Here is a 23,504-nt window from a genome sequence, read left to right on the forward strand (position 1 = left end):
AAAAGTCTGCACAATTTCATGTCACTGTCTGGTGTAGCAACCCTGTTAAATACTGCGCACAGTAATGTTAATAAGCTGCACATTAGACTTTATTAGAGAATGGGTTAGAAATGTAGAATTTTTGTTTCTTAAGGTTCAGCATCAAAATACCTAATGTCATTTTGTCCCATATGAACTTGAACAGACGGTTACAGGCCGAGAGAAGCAGCTTTAGTGTTACATTTCCAAAAAAGGAGCCATGTGCAGCTTTTAAAACCTGGAACATTTCATCACAATATTCAACAAGAAAAACATGCACATGATAACTCTTCTTCACGCTTACCTTGTAATCAGAAGAGTAGAGGGGGTAATTTTACTGACTTTTATGTGCCACTTGAGATCCTTCGAGGCCCAGTATCTTTCACAAGGAGCTTTTCATTGAACAAATCAACATTAAACCATTTCACATTGTAAGTAATTTGTGCATTTATTACTTCAGCAGGTCCCCTTGGTTCAGTAGAATTAGTTAAGTGCAATATTTCAATAAACACGGTCTTTGAAGATTCAAATAAGTGAATAACTTCAGTTGCTTATGTTGTGTAGTATTTGATCAATACCCGCGAACACAGAAATTAAATATTAGCATTTGTACCAGTTGGTAAGGTTGACGGTATTTACGCTGTTTAAAAGCATTCAGTGCCTGAGATGGAGGCCTGTGTTAGGTACATCCTGTCATTCTGGTGCAAGAGAGCAAAAGTCACAACAGTCAGAGTGAGTTTAAGAAGACTCCGTAACTAACTGGAACCACCTCAACCATACAGCCCCTCACAGCCTGAAGTGATAAATCAAAAAAGTCAGTCTTATGGGTGAAATTGAGCCAAACAGGCTCTGTGTTACATTATAATATGAATATAAATATAGAAAAATTGTCTTAAGGCTCATAAAGATGTTACCTGCTGCACTGTGCCATGTGAATTACGTGGGTCCCTGGGTACGATGGTAAGTTCGACTGCATGATGCCGCCTTGCACTGAATCGAAGGAGAGTTTAATATGCAAGACTTCCGACTTCACATTGTTGGAGCATTTATTATTTTGCTTGAACCAGAGACAATAAAAGTTGGAAAATCAAATCTTAAGTTGAGATTATTTCAGTGAATCAAGTTAAATTAAAACTGTCGAGAGAATAATGGTGCAATGAACCACCTCAGGCTTCGAGAGACTCGCACCCAGACTCGAGCATTACAGACACTTAAATACAGAGAGGCATAAAAACCGTGCCGGCGTCAGCTCCCCATCCAGCTTTACTTTGTCGTCTATACCAGTTCAGCTCTATTGATCTGCTCGAGAAATACATGCTATGTATTAGTCTTCATTCACTCTCACAGGCGGGACCGTCACAGACGAGCCCTCTGACGGGAGAGAAAATTTCCCTCAGACACGTCATCTGCCTGCACCACCAGCGCCTTCAAGAGATGAACTGAGGAGTTATAGTAGCATTAATATTCAGGGAAACAGCTTGGTATGGAGATAGACGCAGAATGTGGATGCAAACATTTTACAGTCTTTGGAATCTGCCAACTATCTTTTGGTGCAATGCTGGCATCACTTCGATTCGTCATTTCACTTTTGGCTTCAGTTTCATGGGTTGTTTGTGGCTGTAGCAACATCCAATAAACAATGTGAGATTGTACGACTGTGACAACGGCTGTCCGATGTGGAAGGTCGCAGGTTTTAATTCATAATTAAAACCTTTGGTCTAAACTTTTCTGCACCTGTCAGACTAAGGGTTCTTTCAGGTCAAAACAAAAAGCAGCCGACAGGTAAATTCACTGAAAACCTCCATCAAAACTAAAACCACGACTGCGTGAAGGGGAGCATTCAAGAATACAGAGTGAAGAGTAAACAGATTTTCTTTCACAAGACGGCAAAGAACGAGTTATTAGTTTGTAGACGCATCACTTGCAGAAATCCAAATTTGACACCCCCCATCAGCCATGGCCCATCTTAACAAATTCCTAAAGTCTCTGTGGTGGGAGAGAGCAATTAATTCCATAACAAACATACAATCTGTACGTTTCAAAGACTCCAGTTTTGTGCCTTGGTGGGCTGTGTGGATCTCAGTGTGTGACATCTCACAAGACTGCTTCTTTTTTTTTTTTTCTTTTTTTGAATCAATGATCTGTTTATCAATTAGCAGTTTAATGAGAACATGCTCAGCTTTGCTGCTCTGACCTTCCCACCACCTGCTCCACTGATGGACACTGTGTTTGCTGGCTGGCTGCCATCACAGGCCAGCACCCTCACCTGTGCCAGCCTCCAGGCAGCCAGTTCAAACCCACCGCGTCCTACCCAGGACATTGAGCATCTAAAACTAGGCCAGTATGCGAGTTAAATCCTGCCGTTTTCCCTCAAGGAGAATCTCTTTTTATCTCTCTGCCTTGTGATGTGTGTCATCATCAATGTTAGTGACGGTCCCTTCCTAACAGCAGTTAAATTAGCAGACAAATATGTTTATCCCACCTCTCCTGATGTGTTTGTGTCAACATTCGTCTCGTCTGATGTGACGCACGAATGATCTCAGCATGTGAAAACCTCAGCGAACAAGTTTGGATGAAAATATCCGGGCACATCTTTCTGCATGTGAAGTGACACAAAAACATGAAATGATTTGGTTTATCCAAATGAAAAGCATGATGAACGGTTTATTCTTTTCTTGAGTTCCTGTCTCTCTGTCCTGCTTCGTGCTGACTGACAGCTTTAGCCTGCATGAGGAGTACAAGGCAATCTCCATAAAGACAGCTAAAAATTAAAAAAGCTATCTGCCACCACTTATTCAGACTGACCCACACAGTCGACAGCTTAGCTAATGTGTCACAGATACACAACAATAATATAACTATGTGCACTTTAAGGCATCCTGATTTTGATACACTATGCAGAAGTGAAGAATAAAGGACTAATCCAAGTCATTATTTGCATTTATTTTCAGTAACTGGCAGGTTACCACCAACAGGGCTACCGCCAGTACTACTATTAACTAATCAAGTGCAAATTTTAAGAAGTTGGCACGATGCGGTTGACTCTGGGAACATTTGCGTGCTACAAATATCTGCTGAACATCCCGCTTAAGGTGCTCTAAATGTCTCCAAAACACAACAGTGACTTATAGCCATTTTCCCTGTTCCTTTACTTCAGATATTTAGAATATTTCAATTCAATTCAACTTTATTCATATAGGACCGAATACAAAAGTGTGTTTTACAGTTGAATTTTACCAAATTATGGTAACCAGTCTCTATTTTGTGATTGGAGCTCTATAGACAGCTACACAATGAAAGTATTATCAAAATAAATATTCAACAAGTCAGTAAAGCCATGATCATGATTAAACATGAGTCTGTGCAATGCCCCTTTAAATCAATAAATATTCTCAAGATGCAACGCTTCCAAAATAAATTCAAGAAGCGATGTATGGTGGAGGAGGGCAAAATAAATAATAAATCTGGGCTGCCACATGCCATAAATCAATAGGCTGATTATTCTGGGTCATGGGAAAGAAAAAAAAGTCATAGTGGAGTGTAATGCCGGTGTTGGAAGATGGAAAAAGCTGCTCTGGCAATGAGCTGTGTAGTCCATGCCAGAGCACATGCAGACCAAAGTCGATCCTGGCTTGCCTCCCAACAATGTGAAGCAAGGATGCGTCAAGATCCATTTGTGGAAACTTGTGGGAGTGGAAATGTTTAAATTCAAGTCCTATAAACATTGAAATGCATTCATCTACATTGTCCTTGAGTGGAGAAAAGGTATGAGGAAAAGTTCAATTGCTGCATGAAGCCTGTTGCAGCTGCAGAGTAGACCTGGAAGGAAGAGTGACAATCAGCCGCCTTTAAATGAACAGCATGCTGTCTGGGTCTTGGTGACGGCTTAAATCATCTGCTCTTGCGGGTGATGTCATCAAACCGACGGCACCGCCATCGCCGCCCCCTTCATGACTCGCACGTCCACAACAACCTCTGACATCAAGCAGAGTTAATCCACAGCCCACTCCTCATAAAAACAGTAACGTCAAGCATGAACACCTTCCGGAGGACATGCACTCAGTGAAGGTGGCATATTCACATCCACCACTCACACTGAAATGCGTCCATCAAACAACATGAGACCAAAAGCCGTTTTTAATTAAGGATCATTCCCATGCATTTTTTATGACGGAGAAGGATCCACACCCCATCAAAATCGAGCAGAAGGCTGAAGTAGGTGCAGGGAGCAGTGAGAGAAACTACAAAAGCTACTACTATCAAGTCTTTTCACCTGTTGCCAGGCAAACTCCTCACGTCATGTGCTCATAAGCTGCCCCCCCCCTCAACAACCAAACGCAGCGCTCCTTTTCGGGAGGCCTCCGTGTTGTGTTACCGCTCAGCCAGAAAATGACTAACATACCTCAGATTTTTATCTTTTAGACTAAGAAAGGGATTCAAGAGTGGGATGAGAGGAGGAGGAGGGAGGGGGGGGGCATAGGGGGAATAAAAGTATCAAAGAATCAGAGGGGAATTTAGGCCCTTTTTCACTTCCTAAAAAAGAAGCAGCTGCACCTATGGAAAAAAAAAAAAAAAAAAGCCATGAGGAACAGGTCAAATGAGACAGGGAGCACAACAAAGACAGTTTGGAGAATTGCTCCCATGTAAATATACCCATGGAATATTAAAAACACCAGATGTATTTATGCTCTGAAGGTATAGCCACTTGGATGAAACCATAAAATGGGGAGGATATTGTATCTGTTGATCTTCAGTAAATCTGCTTGAAAGAAAACTTGTTTATTGCTATTTGAGAATTCCAACTGTGACTCATTCTTTACAGCAGCTTCTGAGTTACCACAGAGTCCACGCAACCATGTGCATTACAACCATTCTTGTGGTCCAGTCTTTCCAGAGAATTCCTGAGGAAATCATGCAGGTCCAACAACAATTTAATGTAACAGTGACTGTTGTGACCAGATGAGAGGAGTCGGTCCACAGTTAACAACTTTATCGACGTCCCAATCCGCCACAAACCAGCAGCAGCAGCTATGAAGTAGATCTGAGGGACGCACAAACACTACTGTCCGTCTACGAGAAGATTCTGATAATTATTGCCATTCTGTCTATGAAATGTCGAGTTTGAATGTGAATAAATGCTCAAAAACATTCATATTAAGTCATTATGATGACGGTTTGCTGGTTCCAACAACAAATATAAGAAATAAACAAAAGGTGCAATTTTGTATTTCACAACTTCATACAATACACTTCAATTCTTTCATATTTAATTTTCCTCAAAAGCAATATTTATATCCAGCGTAGTTTTGCTGACAACCACAATCCAAAATTCATGAATCAATTTTCTATATTCAATTGAACATGGATAACTAATCAAGGTTTTTTTTTTACATGAATACATGTAGAAATCACTTGACGCTTGAAGGCAAATCACTGGCTGATCACTGTTTCTATGTAAATAGAAGTCGCACGACCAGCATCCTAGTAGAGACTGCTACAGTATTGAGTAAGAAACCGAATAGTATAGAGTGAACCGAGAAATGGGGGCAGGCAGAAACATAGACAACAGTAGCAGTAAAGAGGGCAGATCAGAAATAGAAAGATAGGAAGAGGATCTACAGCAGAGCAGAGGCAGAGAGACCGAACAACGTGGAGGAGGAAATCAGAGCCAACCTCCCCTCCACCTTTCTACTGTGTGTGAAAGTGGTAATCAGCCCACTTTGACACAACATGACATTAGAGGCTGCGGCCGACGAGTCTGTGTGTGCGTGCCGAGTGTGTATTTTATGTCAAGTAGAGAGAATTGGACAATGAAAGATCTCTTTGAAAAGAGAAAATCGTAAAACAGAAGATCTACTTGAGTGAAATTTCGTTCGAAAAGCAAATGAATCAATACAGTATCAATAGCTTCTTTATTTCCAAGACTGAATAGGTCTTTAAGGAGGGTTCCCTATTTCACACAAGTTAGAATTTGCCACAGTTCAGGCAACTGGCACTCTCACTGATTCCATGTGAAAAGTACCGTTATAAGTCAAGGTGCATATTAAAATGGACGCACAGACTGTTTGCAGGCATGTCGACATGATCAGGACGAGCTGCTGAAGTTCAGGTAGAGCATGAGAACGGTGAAGAAAAGCAGTTTAAGTGACTGTGACTATGGAGTTGGTGCCAGACGGGCTGGTCTGAGTAATTAAGAATCCGCTGTACAACAGGGATTTCGACACACAACCATCTCCAGGGTGTACTGAAACGCTTATGGAAGTGTAAATGTGGCTCTCTGGGTGAAAGTGATTTGATGGCAACGGTCAGAGGAGAATGGCCAGACTGCTTTGCGATTAATAAAAAGCAAAATATCAAACTCAAATAAGTGCAGAACATGAGAAACCTTGAAGTTGAAGGGCTACAGCATGTAAATATGAACTAAAACCTCTGTGGCGTACATTAAACAAAGTGCTGGAAATATTCCATGAAGTATTTTGCAGGCAGAAGGGCGTCCAATTGGGTTCTAACAAGGTGTACCTAATGAAGTGGTTGGTGAGTGTATTGTTGAGAGACGCCACTGCAGCTGTGACTTGTTTACTCGTGGTCCTTCTTGGCACTATGAAGGCCTGCAAATGAACAGAAATGCAATTTTATTTGCTTTATCATCATACTCCCACCTCTGTGCTTCTGCATTTGCTGCGATAGTTCTGGCTAATTTCACAGGAAAGATGTCAGAATAAATCTCGGTTTCATCTGATCAAACGCGTGTCGCACAACTTGTGGCCATCTTCTTCTGCTTTTCTGCATTTTTTTTTATCCAAGTAGAATTGTAAGGGCGTGAATCGGAATTGATACATTTCTGATGTAGAGAGGGGTTATTTTTTTTTTTTTTTTTTAAACCACGTTTGTGACATAGGGCATATTCAAAGTCACTGCATCACGGTTTTATGCAGCGAGCCGTCTGGCCGTCATTTGGATGGTCAATTTTAGTAAAAGACGGCCGAAAAAATAGCGGACGTGTTGCTCAAAGCCGTTGGTCACTGTCTACTTTTGCCTGAATTCATCTTTTTTCGCCAAAATATAGCAAAATTATCGGCCCGTGTACACAACGCACAACAGACTTCCGATTTTATGCCCAGTGACGAGTAAACGTGATTGGTCAACTGATACCATGTGGTCTGTACCTTTTGAAAGGCGGTCTCTGATCGGTTCGTAATTCTCCGACTGGTCCTCGTGCGTTTAAATTCTCAAGCAGAGAGGAGGATTTTTCACTTCCAATGAAAAAGTGAAATGAAAAAAGGAAATATATTACTCTTAGGAAGGGTTACTCATTAATCATACCCAGAGCAGAAATACTGTGGACACACGGCACACTTGGAGCCTCTTCAAGTCGCTGCCGACCAAAAGCCCAACGACAACCACAAAACACGTCAGACAAAGTGAGACTCCAGTAATAATTTAGCGCCGGTTTTCATGTAGGTGCACAACATACAGCCTTACATCAAATTTGCACCATTCACCGCTGCATTTGAGCACAGCATTCACACTCGGCACCGACTCTGACAACGCAAAGCAGCAGCTCGCCACTGAAATCCACACTAATGGTGGGTGAGCAGCTCTTTTAGGCGAGTTTTGATACCATTGAGTAAAATCCTCCCACGTATGACAAAACCCTTTTCATCCTCAGACATCTCGCACAAAAGTAATACACGCTGTGGATGCATGTGTAGAGAGACCTCTGTCAAATCAAAGGATGCACAATAATGGCTGGCGATAATTACATTTATAGAAGCAGTATCTCCTGCCAACAAGGTCACCAACAGGTCCAACAACAATGTGACACATCGCCAGAGTGCAGGACCCCAACTAAAGGCAACAGGCAATTTTAATTTGCTTCTAAAAACTCACTGGTGCAGGCAAGCAGAGGATGTTAAACCGAGGAATGGGCTGTTAGACTACATTTGAGACATCCTTTGAAATGCTGCAATGAAGAAAAGACCGTACTGCACCAAATAAGGTCCGTGACTCTTCAATCCTTCCAAAAAAAAACAACTTCTGAAATAGAAGCAGGAATGTCAAACACGAAGGTGAATTTAAAAGAAGGATGCCACCTTAATGTCGCCACAGTGCAGGGTTGGTGTTTTTCTGCCGTTGCGAGTAAATGTGGCCTCATTTACAGAATCCAGAGCCGCCGAGATGCACTGAAACGAGATGAAACTAAACTACACAGTCTGTAGACTCGGGGGGGGATGGCTTCCATTAGCACGATGGATTTTGCAGAAAGTACATCAAGGGTCATGAAAGCAACAATACTTCAACATTTTCCATCTGCAACTCTAAAGAAAACCGAGTAAAAGGGGTTACTTCCCCTCACATTCTCCTACAATGGACATTACAAAAACCCCTTTATAGTCTTTCAGCCACCTATTGACAGAAGAGCTCAGTGGATCTGCTGGCGACGGTGCGTCACATCTGTGCCCTTCATTATTGCTCTGTGTGTGTTGCGTGGGAGCACAACGGGGGGGGTAAACTTTATTTTCAGAACAAAAACAAGAACACAGATGACCATTTTTTAAGCTACACACTCGTGAGTCTCCTCCTTGGGCAACGACAAACAAGCAGCGCCACAAAGAATGGCAGGGCTAGCAGTTATTCAGCCCTGCTCTTCTGCGCGACTACAGGGAGAATGAAATGTGCGATCTGCATTCTTCAGTAGCCTGCAGGGTGCAGAAGAAAACCTTTAATCGAAAAGAAAAGAGGCTTTCTTTTGATCGTGGCAAACAGTAATTTTTTAATGCACAGAGGGGTGGATGTGTTCCCAGAAAACAACAATAAACCATCTGCTTGTCCTCTTTCAACAGGCATCCATGCTCTTCCCCGTCTCTTTGATTTAAGCTGCAAGTGATATTTTGGCTTGTTTTTAATCTATTAAACTGAAATTCCAGTTTTTGATAGTTACAGATCAGCCATAACAAAGAGACCACCTCATTGAGTCTCAATTTTAATTCCAACACATCAGTTTTGAGGATTCAATGTTAACTTGCTGCCTAATATATCTCACCCAATAACACATCTTTCACTTCACCTGTCACAATGTTATGGCTACTCTGTGTAATTCACATGATTTGACTTCACAGCAAAGTTCCTCCTGGGTGAATACCATATAAGCAGCATGCCCGAGAAAAGAGAGGAAAAAAAAACAGAATGCTCTTGTGCCGTTTTGTTATCGTTGCACAATGCACTCTACCACGAGGTGAACTAAGCAGGAAGTCTCTAAATATCAATGAAGTGGACTTTAAAAAAATAACGTCCACCCCTGTGTGTGATGTAACGCAGCTCAAGAGCTCCACGAAGCACAGACTCTAAAATAACTATGCAGCTTAATTACCACCTCTCCAAAACTTTCAGCAGAACTTATTATTACAAACCTGTGTGTTTTCCAGCCTCGTTTCATGCAAGACTTTCTGTGCTTTCCAGTTTTCCAGGCAGTTGCTTTGCCGAATAAGTAAACAACCTGAACGCTAAAACATGTCAGTAAGATCGCTCGTTACGACAAATACCTGTTAGGATTCCGTGACTTTCGCACAGATAACTAAACTTTTATTATATATTCTGCTATTCTTACTTTCTGTATGCGACAGGAACTTTTCAACTATTACCAAACTTCTGGCAACTTTCCAAATTATTGTTCAAATCTGACGGGGCAATTTTCACTCTTCACTTTTTTTAGGGGGATGAAACATAAATGCCGTTATTTGGACCTGATAAATAGGCAGAATTGTTAACATTTCGCGACAAATGAACAAGTGCATAATATGTTTTTCATTTCTGCACAGGAGCACAGTGCAGCGCATGAGAGCGTTGGAAATGGATGTGTTGATTAGACACAGCGAGTTGTTGCACCCACAATGTGCAGCCAGGGTGAATGTGACCTTAATAAACAAGGAGGGGAGCCATCGAGGAGTACAGAGCTCAAGTGAAAGTACACAGATAAACACTACAAATTATGTGTCAGCATGGCTACAAATTAATTCCAACAATGGCTTTGACACTGTATTTTGAGAGTATTTTTTTTTTCCCCCCATGTAATTCTTGACAGCGCTGTGAGACTGAAAGAGAGAAGTGAGAAGTGCAACAGGAGAGAGGCGGCAGCTTCAACAAACTGACAGTGAGTATGCTCAAGAGCACTGAGCTCTCTGAAAACTGCCACTCTGAAGCCTCCCGATGGATTAATGCAGCCAGAACACAGCCCCGACTCTCCTAACAAACCACAGGAAGGCTGTTCCTTGACGTCAGCCATGGAAACAGCTCCACTGTACCACCATTGGAGCACAGCTTCCAGCACAGAGACGGGATGGCGGAAAACCGCCGATGATTGCCAACAATTCACCCGGCGAGGCTGTTGAGCGCTTTTGAATGAAGTCAGATGTAGTCAAGCATGGGCTGTTGGAGTCGTCTGACTATGAAATCGCTCTTTTTCAAGAGGTATCCAGTCAAGAGATGCTCCGCTTTAAACCCTCAGCAATTCATGAACCACACTTTTGGAATGAACCTACAAAGCCAAGCCAGCAGCACTCCCATCAAATAAAAACACCTACGACAGTCTGCCCAGGAGCCAACCGCCAGCCTGCATCGTTCCAAAGGTTTGCAGCATGATGCTACTGCACAAACGGGGCTTTCAAATACCAACACAGCAGGACAACATCAATTTAGGATTGCTACAAAATGTCTGCCAAATATGTGATCAGTTACTGCCAGCATCTCTGCTGCTGTTGATTTTCTCAACAACATCCAAGGATATGTTTTTATCAGGCAACATAGGATACAGATTGTACCATCCATCCGAGTTCTACACCTCTTAATCCAACCAAAAGTCACAGCTGACAAAGGGTGAAGGGGACGGACAGAGCAGAGATCATTCCAAAACAGAGAACTCCATCAACGGTTTGGCATAATTAGCTCAAAGAACATTTTAATGTATTCCTTAAAAATGTTGATATGTAAATTAAAAGACATCCACCAGCTCACAATCCATTCAAACTGTAGACATACAGTACAAATATGGATCCAAATAATCCGTTGCAGCCTTACTATGTGGATTAAGAACAACCGTTCAATCCTCTTCATCCTGACTGGTGAAAAAAAAAGACAGGTGCTGAAAAGAAATTGAGGCCCAGGTTACACAAAAACATTAAAGTGAAAACGCAAAACTTTCGCTGTGTTTTGGGGGTCCATTTAGACGACAACGGCGATCGGAACCACTGAAATTAAAAAGTGTTTTTAGAACGGCTCCCAAGGTGGAACTTTTCTAAAAAGCTCTGAGATTCCGTCTCCATATAACCGGTGGAAAATACAACTTTCTAAAAGGCTTGGGCTCCGTCTCTGTATAGACGGCATGCCAATGGGCATGCGTACCACACCTGTAGTAAAGACCCCCCACCCCCCCAATTGTTATTCCAGTCACCTGGAAAGGTTCTTATGGCGTTCCTTGCTATCAAGAGAATAGATCTATAGTCTTTAGCAGATCAGATAAAATAAACAATAAATGAGGCAATATCGAGCACTGTAGTTAGGAGCACTGTGTTTTGACCAAATTCCCCAAACACGGACAAGGGGCACGTGTTCATTTATCTTCCAAATAACCTGGCTGATTTTGTACGCACAGAATCAAAGGAATAGCTGTTACTTATTGGTTCATTTGCACTTGGAGGTTAAGGATTTAATTAGGCTCAATTATGCTGCGAGTTCCAAGAAGACTGTGTGAATCACTAATTACTGGTATGATGAGTGAGATTTTTTTGTTTTCTGTAAGACACAGAGAAGGTGAACGGATGGTATCTGGATGTGTGGAGCCTGGGAAGCCGCCTGAAGGAGGAGGTGTGATGATGTGGGTGGGTGGGTGGGTGGGGGGGGGGATATACTGGTGACACTGTTGGCAGATTTACTCAGAATTTAAGCCGCTCGCCTAGCACAACATCCTGCAGAGACACTCGATCCCATCTGGTTTGAGCTTAATGAGATTATTTGTTTTTTACAAGATAATAAAAGGGAAAACACACCTGCTTGTGTAATGAGAGTCCTGCAACATCCCGGATCACCTGGACTGAACCCTGATGTGTTGGTTTATGAGGACCCGGATCTCTGACGGCTATCACTTTTTTGTTTTTAAAACATCAAGTTGAAACACATTTAGGATGATCATTCAGATCAATTTAACTCACCTGGGCCCCCGAAAGAAAAAAAAAAAAAAAGGCAATTACTTTAAACAACACCTCATTGATTTTCATTACTTTATTAACTTTATAGCCTTATTTTATCCTCTCTCACACAAAACATCTTACCTCTTTCAAACAAGTCGTCCACAATGTGGAGATTGCCCTTCGACCTTCTGTGTTGGGCTTTACCTTTGTTTAGTTATAATTTTCCATTATACGATGTACTATTGCCGGCATTGTGTGGCATACACTCTTTTTCCCTCAGAGCGTGCTCTGTGGTCCTTTTGATGTACCAGTTTCTGTCTGATGGCGTTATTGGGTTTGACAGACGAAAGGACGTAATGTTTGTTAAAAGTCCATCTCAGATTCTCAGATAAACGAGACCCAGAGGGAATTACAATGTTGTTATATTTGTTTTCTCTTCCCTCCTCACCCGCCGTGTTGCTACTCTGGAGTGAGCCGTTCTTTACCCCAAAGTCCAGCTGGACAAACCACAAGTTTTAGGGGATTCCATGAGACTGCACCAGTGACAATGGAATTGTTCCTCTGCAGGTATTGAAGAGCCTTGTGTTGAATTATCTCCATGTACAGTTTGGCTACAGTGGAGAACACCGGAGGGCCCGCGGTACTGGATTTTACAGAATGTTTTAACTTGCGTTCACATGTTCCCAATAGACGCGCACCCAGAGGCTTGCCCTCACTCACTGCACATCTATTGTGAACTATATGGTACAGACAGTGTGTTGGAGTCTCCAGAGTAGCTGGACAGACGTCCCCGTCAAGCACTTGATTCCTTGGGGCTTATCCTAGATCTTGTCCGCTGACCAGTGGATTACACTGACCGATCACTGTGGAGATCAGGAGTTCCGATTATTTGATACAATACAAAGGGTACATACTCTGTAAAGACAACATGTAGTCTCGAAGGTGTTGACACATTACGCCAGCATTTCAAAACGCTGCCATTAAGGGAGGGGAAATACTGTATATTAACTCCATGTTGAAATGTCAACCAGGTGCATCGATCTACAGTAGACTTTTTCCTCCCTGAGGCACCTACATAGAATTATATTCCCACTATGACAAGCTTCTGAAATTGTTTTCACAATGACCCGGCAACAGAGGGCGGGAGGACTCGGCCAATAATGAGAATTTTATGGCCGTAAATATCCTGATGGTTCAGTTCACAAGTTAACAGCAGTCAGTGTTAAAATGGAATTTAAAAGTACAAATGAATTCATGTTTGAATTGCCACCTCAACGCAATGAACTGGGCGGCAGCTAGCAGACCAAGGAAGTCCATTATCTGTTTGCACTTCTCAATAAAGTTGATTTCTTTGCAATTACAGAAGGTTTTTTTCTTCTTTTTTTTTTTTTACTGTAGATGGCATATAAAAAAAATTTAACTGTTGTAATGATGTATATCATAGCGGTTGACATTCAGTCCAACTCACTATAAAATCTGTATCGCACAGTGTAGTAGGATAAAACCTTGCAAGACCGCTGAAATCACAGTCTGTAGCAGCCTTTAAATGACAACACTAGTAAAGAAAACACCATTAAGTAGTCCAATTTAAATGACATAAAATTATGCCAGGCAGTATTTTGGTGAATTTATTCAGAGCTCACCCAGAATTGGAGAATATTTAGCTTGTACAGCAAGGTTATTTAGTGAAAGTTATCAAATCAAATCCAAACACAAATGCTACCAGTACTATAGGTGAATGGACAAATATCAAAGGGCTTTTATATTTAAGTGGTACGAATAAGTACTTTTACAGTCCGTTTATCCAACTCTAAAAAGGTTTTTTTGGACGTAATTAGCAAATTTCCTGAAAGTTTGATCAGAGGAGAGACCCAGTAAGCCGTCTATTTCAAAACAGGATGTTTCTTGTTTGAAAGAAAAACCATAAAAAAATGTTTGAAATTTGGTTACTTTTAAATGATTAAAATGTCATGACTCAGTTTGTTTTTCAGATAACATCTGTGTCGGGAAAATGTCGCCATTCATAGCATCCTTCAAGGATAAAGAATAAGCTCGAGCAAAAATAAATATATTGCCTTTAAAGATCTATATTCAACAAGTAAACAAAGTTTGATTGTTTCTGAGAGTCGACCTACAACCTGCACAAGTTTACAAGCAATACAAACAGAGGCATCCTGTTCCAAGTCTTTTTTCTCTTTTTCAAGGTTTCAGGGGGATTGAGGTTTGAGAGAAAAGCTTCGCGGAGGAATCTGGAGTCAGACTGTAACCGAGCAGCACACATTACATCTGGCTTTCTGTTCTCCTCTGCACGCCTCTGTGGCAGCTAGGCTTGTTGCCTAGCAACCTCTTAATCAATACCTGGTCCTTTGCCGAAACAAAGAACAACGAGACGGGGAAATAATGAAGGAACATTTAGCTAGCAGCCCTTACAGTACAAAAGCCCCGTCAGACGGCGTCCATGTGCGTATCAATCACGGACGGTCACCAATAGCAACCTCGCGCTATTGTGTGCTCATTGAATAGTTACAAGCGAGGTGGAGGAATGCATCATAGAGCGTCTGAAATGTTTGGATTAAAGGGATTAGACACTGCGTGGCAGGCTGAGTTACGTGTTTTCTCACAAATTGACAAAGGAAGAGCTGCTCTGAGCCATTTAAGGACGTAGAATTGGAATAAGTGCTCATTCGTTCACCAAAAGGCATGTCACTGTTAATAATGTTAATATGAAAAAAAAAATCCATGCTTTTCCTGATCATTGACATTGAGCAAAAGACCGGTGATCGCCTGGACAGGTCACCAGTGCATCACAGAGCAAAACAACTCACACATTCACACTTGAGGACAATTGAGAAAAACCATTAACTCAACAGTTGCATGCACAGGGAAAACATGCAAACCCCACAGGTGCTGGGGGGAGTTTTTGCGAGAGCGCCAACCACTTGACTACTCTGTCTTTGTTGAACATTTTGATTCCAAACACCATGTTTATTTATATATAAAATCAAAATCAAACAATTTGCCATTTAGGTTATATTTTTCTGAGGATGTCTGCTCATTTAACATGGATAGGCACTCTTTAAAAAAAAAAGACCATTAAAGTCGGTAAGATTCAAGTGTCATTGCCACCACAATCCCATTAAAAAAAATATAAGACCCCAAAAACTGAAAAACTTTTACAGCGTGTCTTAATCACTATTTTTGCTCACTTTATTGTAGTTTCAACATTACATACGAGAACTACATTAATCTAAAAGACTGAGCTGAGGAAGGAGCAGAGTGATAGTAATGAAGTGAAATATCCCGATGCTTACATAGGGATTTATAATTAGATGCATTTCTCACATACAAGCAAATATAAAAAAAAATAAAAATGCAAACTTGCTATGTCCGAGGTGTCAGAAATCGGCAAACTTTGAGTGGGTGTGAGGGAAAATAAAAAAAATGTGTGAGCGAGAGTGCAAGTGCAGATCAAACCAGTGCAAGTGTGTATGCGCAGGTAGAGGTAAGTTGGAAAGCGGCAGTGTGTGTGTGTGTGTGTTAAAGAGAGCGAGACTGTGGGAAAGTGAGTGGGAGACCGGTGTCATACAGTACACCGTCCTGTGGGCGAGTGGGGGCGGAGCTGAGCGGCGGTCAGGTAAATAGAGACTACACACCACCGCATCTCAGGAGGACACCACTCCGGTTCTTGTTTCCAGAGCGCTTTCAAAGTCAAGTCAGCCTTCTGAAGCACGACCACCTTTGAAGAAAAAGAAAGTAAGAGGTCTTCACGCCTCCTGAACACTGCAATTCCAAATTCAAATACAAGATTATAACCCCTCATGAGCCTGGGCGACACTGGTACTACCCACTGCTTTCATAGTTCCGTCTGAAGGCCTTTTCATCTTTTCTCATGCTTATTTGTGCTGAAACTTTACAGTGAGGAGTCCGCTATGGGTGGTTTTAACAAAAGCCTACAGTGACTGGGGGCAAAAAAAATAAAAAATAAGAACTGAAAAAGCCATTATCACATGTAGGAGGTGGTAATGCACATGTAAGTGCGGGGGAATCAAGAGTGCATGAGGGCGGTGATAGACCAAAAGTTTGAAAAAGAGAAAGCTTCATTTAATTTATTTTGGACAAGGCCGATATCGCTGTGTTCAACGTCTCAGTACCATCCAGGTGTCTTACTCTATGCGATGGCAGTGGATTCAACTGCTTCCCAACTAATGGACTATTATTAGTCTTTATAAAACACAGATATACAGCGGCAGCAGAGATAAAATGCTCCTGTTAAAGCCAGAAAAGAATATAAGCAGCCTTCAATGGATGAAACACTTATGATAAATACAATCAAGACACCCAACAGACCTGATTAAAAGAAAAAAAAAAAAAAATCAAGATAGCAAAAGATATCTGGAAGGTATTGAAGGATCTTGAATGTAAACCCCTATTCTCATCGTCACCCTTAATGTGCCGGCACCAGACTCCCACTGGTCAACATGACGATCCTTCGCAAGCTCATTTATGATGTAACTGTACAAAGCTCAGCCCTTATAGCAGCTCTCCACAACTTTGAGTTTCTTTATCACTCTGCTATCTCTTTTACCGCAAATGTTCCCTTCAGAAACACGCAGCCGCAAACTGGATCCTCCAAACCGGCCGTCATTACACACTGTGAGGTTCACTTGTTCGTCTACAAAACTGACTGTTACACTCCCCTTCAAAGGGCTTTGCCTTTCGCCAGGTCATCATTTTAAACAAATCGGTTCTTAATGACTTACTTTGTTAAATAAATGTCAAATAAAATAAAATAAAATGCCAGTGTCGCCGCTCCAGAGCCTCCTGGGAAGCAGTATAAAGTGCAATAAAACACATGTCAGGGGTGGAATATGGTTTCAACCCAGATCTCAAGTATTGAGAGTCAACATAGATTTGTTTACTTGCTTTTCTAAATTACAGTCAAAGCCATAAATATTAGTCCTCCTAAAAGGTCGACAAACACCATGTGTTGTAAATCCTACATTATTCACAGCAGAGACGTTGCACTTACACCTTGACTTCAAATCCACTGAGGGCAACTACAGAGCCAAAATATTGGAGGAAAAGAAACAACAACATGTGGATATCCAGATATGTCAAGGGTTGAATAAACCATATGTATTTAACATGGTTGTCTCAAATTTACCTAACTAAAACAACCACATGAGAACCTCAGCAATATGTTTATTGCCATTTGAATGCAAACCGCAAGTAACTCAATGTTCTGACTTGTTTATTGTCGTCATCACAAATAATATCCAGTGCACCTGGTGTCAATCATCTCCAGGAGCTGGAGATGGTCCACACTCTCTGATGTGACAGATACAAACTCAATGGGCTGCCTGAACACAGAGAATATGCTTAATTTATAAATGATGACAGTCACACATCAAATCAAACCAAAAACCATTTGTGAACAGCCCGACTTCTAAATGTTATAAAAAAAAAAAATCTTCTAGATCGACTAGACAAACTTAGTTGAAGGCTTTAACATGTCTGCCAAAGGAATATATTGATAATCTACGAGAAGTACTAAAAACAGTATTTTATTAAACAATTTTACAAGTATACATTTCAAATCAAATTAAGGAGAATCTGGTACCAAATCCTGATTTTTGAACTCAATAGTGACTCTTATGTGTCATTACCGCTTCACTTTAATTTTCTTTCCTATACAGCTATGCAAGTTTCCATTAAGCTATTCTTAAGGGTTGATTAATCCTCACAAGACTCATAAGAGGTGCGTAGGACTCGGAAACTAAAATACAGAAGATGGTCAAATGAGTGCTTTTTTAATTTATGTGGTTTAATATGCCCCGTACCTCTGAAGGAATAAGGACAATGTTGTACTGAACTGCATTTCTCTTGTATTCAAGTGTCCCTGTGTGAGAGAGCCGAGCGACGTTTTCCTGTGGGCTCAGGTGCTTAATGAGACAATTATTCAAACGCTCTCCCATTTCTGCCGGGTGTTTTTCATCATTTAAATCAGCACGCTTGTTACTTTGCGACATGTTCTCTTTTCATCTCGGTAATGATGTTTCTCCGAGGCGACGGTAGGAAAAAAAAAAAAAAAAAAAAAAAGCCAAGGTGAGAACTTTTTTTGTTCACGAGAAGTGTTTATGAAATACTATAAATCTACAGCAGCGATCAACTCCATGCAACTTTCATGGCCCATCTTCTCTGGTCAGGATGCCAAGTTCAAATTATTTGTTGCTTGAGTAGTGTGTTTTTACTCCATCACACATTTGTACAGAATTTTCAGCAGACAACATGATGACTAAAAAAAAGCTAAACATTTCTTCCCACTTGTAAAACTAATCCAGCCACAGAAATCCTGAGTTTTACACACAACAGCAGATATTTCATTCCACAAATACAGAGATCCACAAGTGAACTGGAACTCAAGATTTTATCAAAGACGACTCAAGCCACTTAAAATGAAACGTAACCAAACACATGACAACGCCAATGCTCCCCGGGCGTCTGTCAATGTTCCGTTTTGGCTCGAATGTCGCCGTCCTGTGGCTGATTGGGAATAAAATGGCCAATTCCAGTGAATAACAAGGAATAACTAACATGATTACATCCGGTCAAGTTTGGACACGTGATAAACTGTATCGCACACGGTTTGGTGTCTCTGCAGTACGATCTCACGCCAACACGCCGCAACAAAACGGGCTGCGATATATGAAGAAACCGACAAGGGGACGTTTCAAATGACGAGAGGAGAAATTATAATGGTGAATAAATGAATGTAGCTTGAACCCCCCCCCCCGCCCCCTCAAAACATGTCAGAGATAAATGTAACATGAACATAAAAAACTAATTCAGATTTCAAAATAAGATCTAGAACAAAATCATAACTTGAAAGATTCAGCGATTGTGGGGCTGCACGTAAAACTGAATTTAACTTTCCAGTGTAAAACCTTCCTGCAGACATCTCTTTTCATTCTTTAGAGGTCCAGTAACAATAATGAGAATTTACAGGAAGTCCTGCTTCACTTGGATTTCAAAAGACGTTTAACCTATGTTTTTAGGACACCCTGCTATTCAAGTAGCTTTCATCACTATGTGCGGTAGATACATTTTATCTTCTCCTGGCTTAATTACCCAGCAAAAAGAGGAGATTCGGACCAGGAGAGGGGTTCTGTCCCTCGCCATCCAGATGTCCTATTTACTACAGACGAGTCAGTTGTAGCAGGAGTGACTGTAGCTCACCTGCTGCGCTCCAAGCAGCTTCATTTCTTTCCAATCTGCACAAAAATCACAACTGCTCCATTTTCGCACTTTTCATTCAGAGTGAAGTTTTGGCCTTTGGAAAAAAAAAAATAATAATAATAATAATTGTGTGAATAAACTAATTGGGTCATGCTTAAAAGATGCCTTTTTTTCCTGTTTGTAAGCCAGAACCCACCAATTACCTCCAGCATGACCGGCGTCAGAGAAACACTAGGAGAGGCGGTGGTTTCATTGTTACCGAGCAGTGGCACCCGGGGAGCAGCTGAATTGCTCTTGACATTTTGTTGATTTGGGCAACCCGCCCCCCTGCTATTTATTTGCCGTCTGACTAAATTGAAGTTTTCGCTGAATTGGGGAAACAGGTTCGTCTTTTATCTTGTACCCATGTGGTGTGACCTTTTCGTTCCCGTCGTTTTCGGAATATTTCTCTATCCACCTCATTTGTTCATATCGGTGTGACAATCAAGTCCCATTTAATTCATTTGCTCCATTACATCAGCTGATAACAGTGATCAAACCGCGGATATTCCCATTAAAAGTATCACCCTCTATCGTTATTTCCAGATGACACTTGCAGAAACCCAAAGATACACTCCCAGCTATTTTTAAGCCCTCGGTCTGATGCAAATCCCTCTGGCTGAACAAGCAGTATGACACATCGAGCCTGGCACCAATCGTCCACAAATCAGAAGCCACTGCGAGTATTCTCATGAATTTTACAGTGAAATCAATGTGGAATACATCAATAGAGGTTTTTTTTTCCACCAGTAAACATAAGAAACCTGAAAAGCTAAGAACACTTGAATCGGTAACGTCCTACCCTGAGTGAATTCACAGTGGGCGTGAAGAAAGGCATCAAAATATTCCTTTGTATATATTTAAGTGGTCCGACAAACGCGAGATAAATCAGGGTAAACTGTGAAAACTCAAAGTTGGAAAGTTCTTTCCAGCTTTAAACTGAATTTCTCTTCATTCTAGGATCTTTTGTGTCCCGCCGGCTTTATTGTGGGTTTTCTTTTTGTTTGCGCGGCTCTTCAAAAACAGAGCTTCAGTGTTTTTTGCTTCACAGCCCGACAGGACGAGCTGTCTGGGATTTGGACTTTTTGTTAAGCAACAATACCAACAACAGCCACGCTGAATCACACGCGCAGCCAGATCCATTTCGGAGCGAACCCTCCAGCCACGTACTGAACATGTGCCTCATGTGACATTATCCAGCACAGAAAATAAATAAATAAATAAATAAACAAACCGACAAGGACAGAGGTGGAAACTGACCTGCGTTGCTCTGGCTGAAGACAGCCAGTGTCTGCCCACCCACCGCGTGCATAGTGAGGGCGTGATCCTTTGGGGCCCGCAGCGATGCATCACTCTCCTCCACGCCACCCAAGGCTGTCAGCTCTTCAGTCAGGCTGAAACACACCTGAGAAAGCGCAGCTGAGTCACCACGCTGCAGACGAATCGCACCGCTCACCTGCTCTTTGATCAATCAGGTATGGGCAAAGACAAAAAGAAAACTTCCATCGATTTCTATGGGGCGAGCGGGTCCGTGCGGAGGTGCACAGTGACGAGCCGCAACAATGGAGAGAAAAAAAAAGAAAAAAAAAAACCTATTAAAAAGAATGGAAGCTGTGACGTAACGGCGTGACCCGAGAGAGTGAAAGCAACAGGAAGGTTTGAAAACCTACTGCTGGCCAGAGAGCGACAACTTGAAATATTTTCACAAATGAACCACACGGGAATTTAAATTGTTTGAAATGTACAAAGATGTTGGACTGTAAATGGGAGTGAAAGTCACATTTTTAAATTTAAAAAGTAAACCACTTAGTGGCAAGTTTTCCTTGATGCCAGGCTAACGCAAGAATTTTAAATTAAACATTTTGGATGTTGTGAAAGAGGGATAACTGCCACACCTGTTTTATTCATTCACTATGTTCAGTTTCTCATTATATACATTATATATTTACACTGAAATTGTTCTTTAATGAAATAAATATCACTTCTGAACAGTACTCATGTCTTGTAATTTAAATAAAAAGGAGGTATAACACTCCCCAGTGGCCTACGACTGGCTCTTTGGTACATTGCCACACCGACAGTTTTCATGATTGTAAAACTTAATTGTAGTTGTTGTTCATTAACGTTTAATCTTTAATCGGATGTTCTAATACTTTAAATCAACTACTCTGACCAACAATACGGTGGAAGATTAGGTTTATGCCAAACAAAGACAAAAAAAAAAAAAAGAGGGTTTACAGTTTGATTCTATCAGATTAAGTTCTATTCCAACAAGACATGCTGTACACTTGTGTAAGTGATCAATTGACGGTGTCTCACCTCCGTTTTCCCTTGCTTCCTGTCAGGAAAAGGGAGAAAACGGAAATAATGTTACATCATTGATAAGGATATGAGCAACACTTAGTGATTAAATTCATAACTGATGAGTCTTCCAGAAGATGATGACGTTCGTCCCACTGAAGCCAAATGTCTTTTTCCTGGTTTTGAGAATGGGAACAGAGAAAAGCAACAACAACACTAATGTTGGACAATTTAACCGTTTATAAGGCAAACACTGAAATATGTCAAAACACTTTGACAACCAGGTGTTGTTGGAGGATACTTCTTTTTAGAGTGAGTGTTAAGTTCAATAGAGAAGATTATACTATGATATATGTATAAAACTGACCAAAACCACACAAATTCAACAATTTCTACTTAGGAACATTTTATTATTGGGCTTCAGTCCCCCTAAAAGACATTATTGGTGATATTTATTCATTTTTCTATGTACTATTGCCCAAAGTGTGAACAGTAGTGAATACATAGGACTTACTAAGCTTAAGAGTATTTTCATTTTCTTTGTACAGCGTTGTCAGTTTCTCATATTTTTTAGATGAAACCCAATCAGAAGATGTTTGCCAAACACTGAGGTAGTCATAATAGAAATTTAATACATATCACAATAATTATTGCAGCTAGTTTTCATGTATTCTAGTATTTCTCCTAATGTAATTTACTGCAAAAGATGAGACAAAGAGATATCCAGTTTTGGCCACTTGCCTGACAAAGTGTTAACTTAAAACTTACTCTTCCAAACAATAGCTGCTGATCATTTACAAATACACCGAATAAACACTTTATCTTAGCAACAGCTGAGAAAGAAACGAAAGTGCTTATCAAAGCATTCAGAGAATAAAGAATAAAGGGACATACTTTCCAATGGTGAGCTTTCCAACTTCTCCCTTTTCCGCTGCTTTGTCCCACTGCTGGGATAAATACTTGGGGACCTGGAGAGAGACGATCAGAGGATAAATCAACTTATCATGAGAGAAACAACAACATTAATTCTCTGTTTGATGCCTTGTGGAGACATAACGTGCATGACAAGGCGTTTGTTTGTTTTTGTTTTTTTAAATAAGGTTACTTGTTCACAGGGAAATAAAAAGCGTCAGATGAACGTGGATTGTTTTATAACATTGACACAAAAACACGCACAAACCTTCACCAGCCACACGCCTTGGCTTTGTTTGACTCCAGTCAGGTTGACCTCGTTTTTGACCGACATTGTTTTAAGACTTTGCGAAAATACAAAACAACGGCAGGTGTGTTGATTAAGAATATGGCTTCCTGCTGCGCCTTTCAGAATAAACCGGAAGTAGAAACATTGAAACGGACTGTGGCAACAGGTTTTGATGTATTCGTGTGGAGAGAGAAAGAAAAACAGGCTGATTTTCACAGACATGAGCCAAGACTTCTAGGATATAGTTACTGAACTATATAACTGTAGAATTATCACTGCAAAAAGGTTTGCCTGTCAACCCTCACATTTCATCCACATTTCATCCTTTTTTTTTTTTTTTAATAATTTTTGTTCCATTAAATGTAATTAAGGGCTACACGATGGTGCAGTGGTTAGCTCTCTCACCTCACAGCGAGAAGCACATTGGTTAAATTACCAGCCAGGTGGCATCAACTCCTTCATAGGACAGAGCAGTACAAAAGATGGATGAATGTAATTAAAACAACCGTTTCTGTGATTTACCTGCA

General features: G+C 41.0%; 1 protein-coding gene across 1 annotated transcript in view; it reads right to left on the reverse strand.

The window, feature by feature from the left end:
- LOC308118970 (general transcription factor IIF subunit 2-like) overlaps positions 1 to 23,114 on the reverse strand; it is a 47,356-nt gene extending 24,242 nt beyond the window's left edge. Inside the window, exons 1-4 of the mRNA XM_080478709.1 lie at positions 22,957 to 23,114; positions 22,671 to 22,744; positions 21,795 to 21,813; positions 20,736 to 20,880 (exon numbers count right to left, since the gene is read on the reverse strand). Of these exons, the coding sequence (XP_080334835.1) occupies positions 20,736 to 20,880; positions 21,795 to 21,813; positions 22,671 to 22,744; positions 22,957 to 23,022 (304 nt within the window). The 5' untranslated portion in view covers positions 23,023 to 23,114. The remainder of the gene's footprint in view (positions 1 to 20,735; positions 20,881 to 21,794; positions 21,814 to 22,670; positions 22,745 to 22,956) is intronic.
- Between the last annotated feature and the right edge of the window lie 390 nt (positions 23,115 to 23,504).

Source organism: Lipophrys pholis (assembly GCF_963383615.2).
Source record: "Lipophrys pholis genome assembly, chromosome: 13".
Lineage (NCBI taxonomy): Eukaryota > Metazoa > Chordata > Actinopteri > Blenniiformes > Blenniidae > Lipophrys > Lipophrys pholis.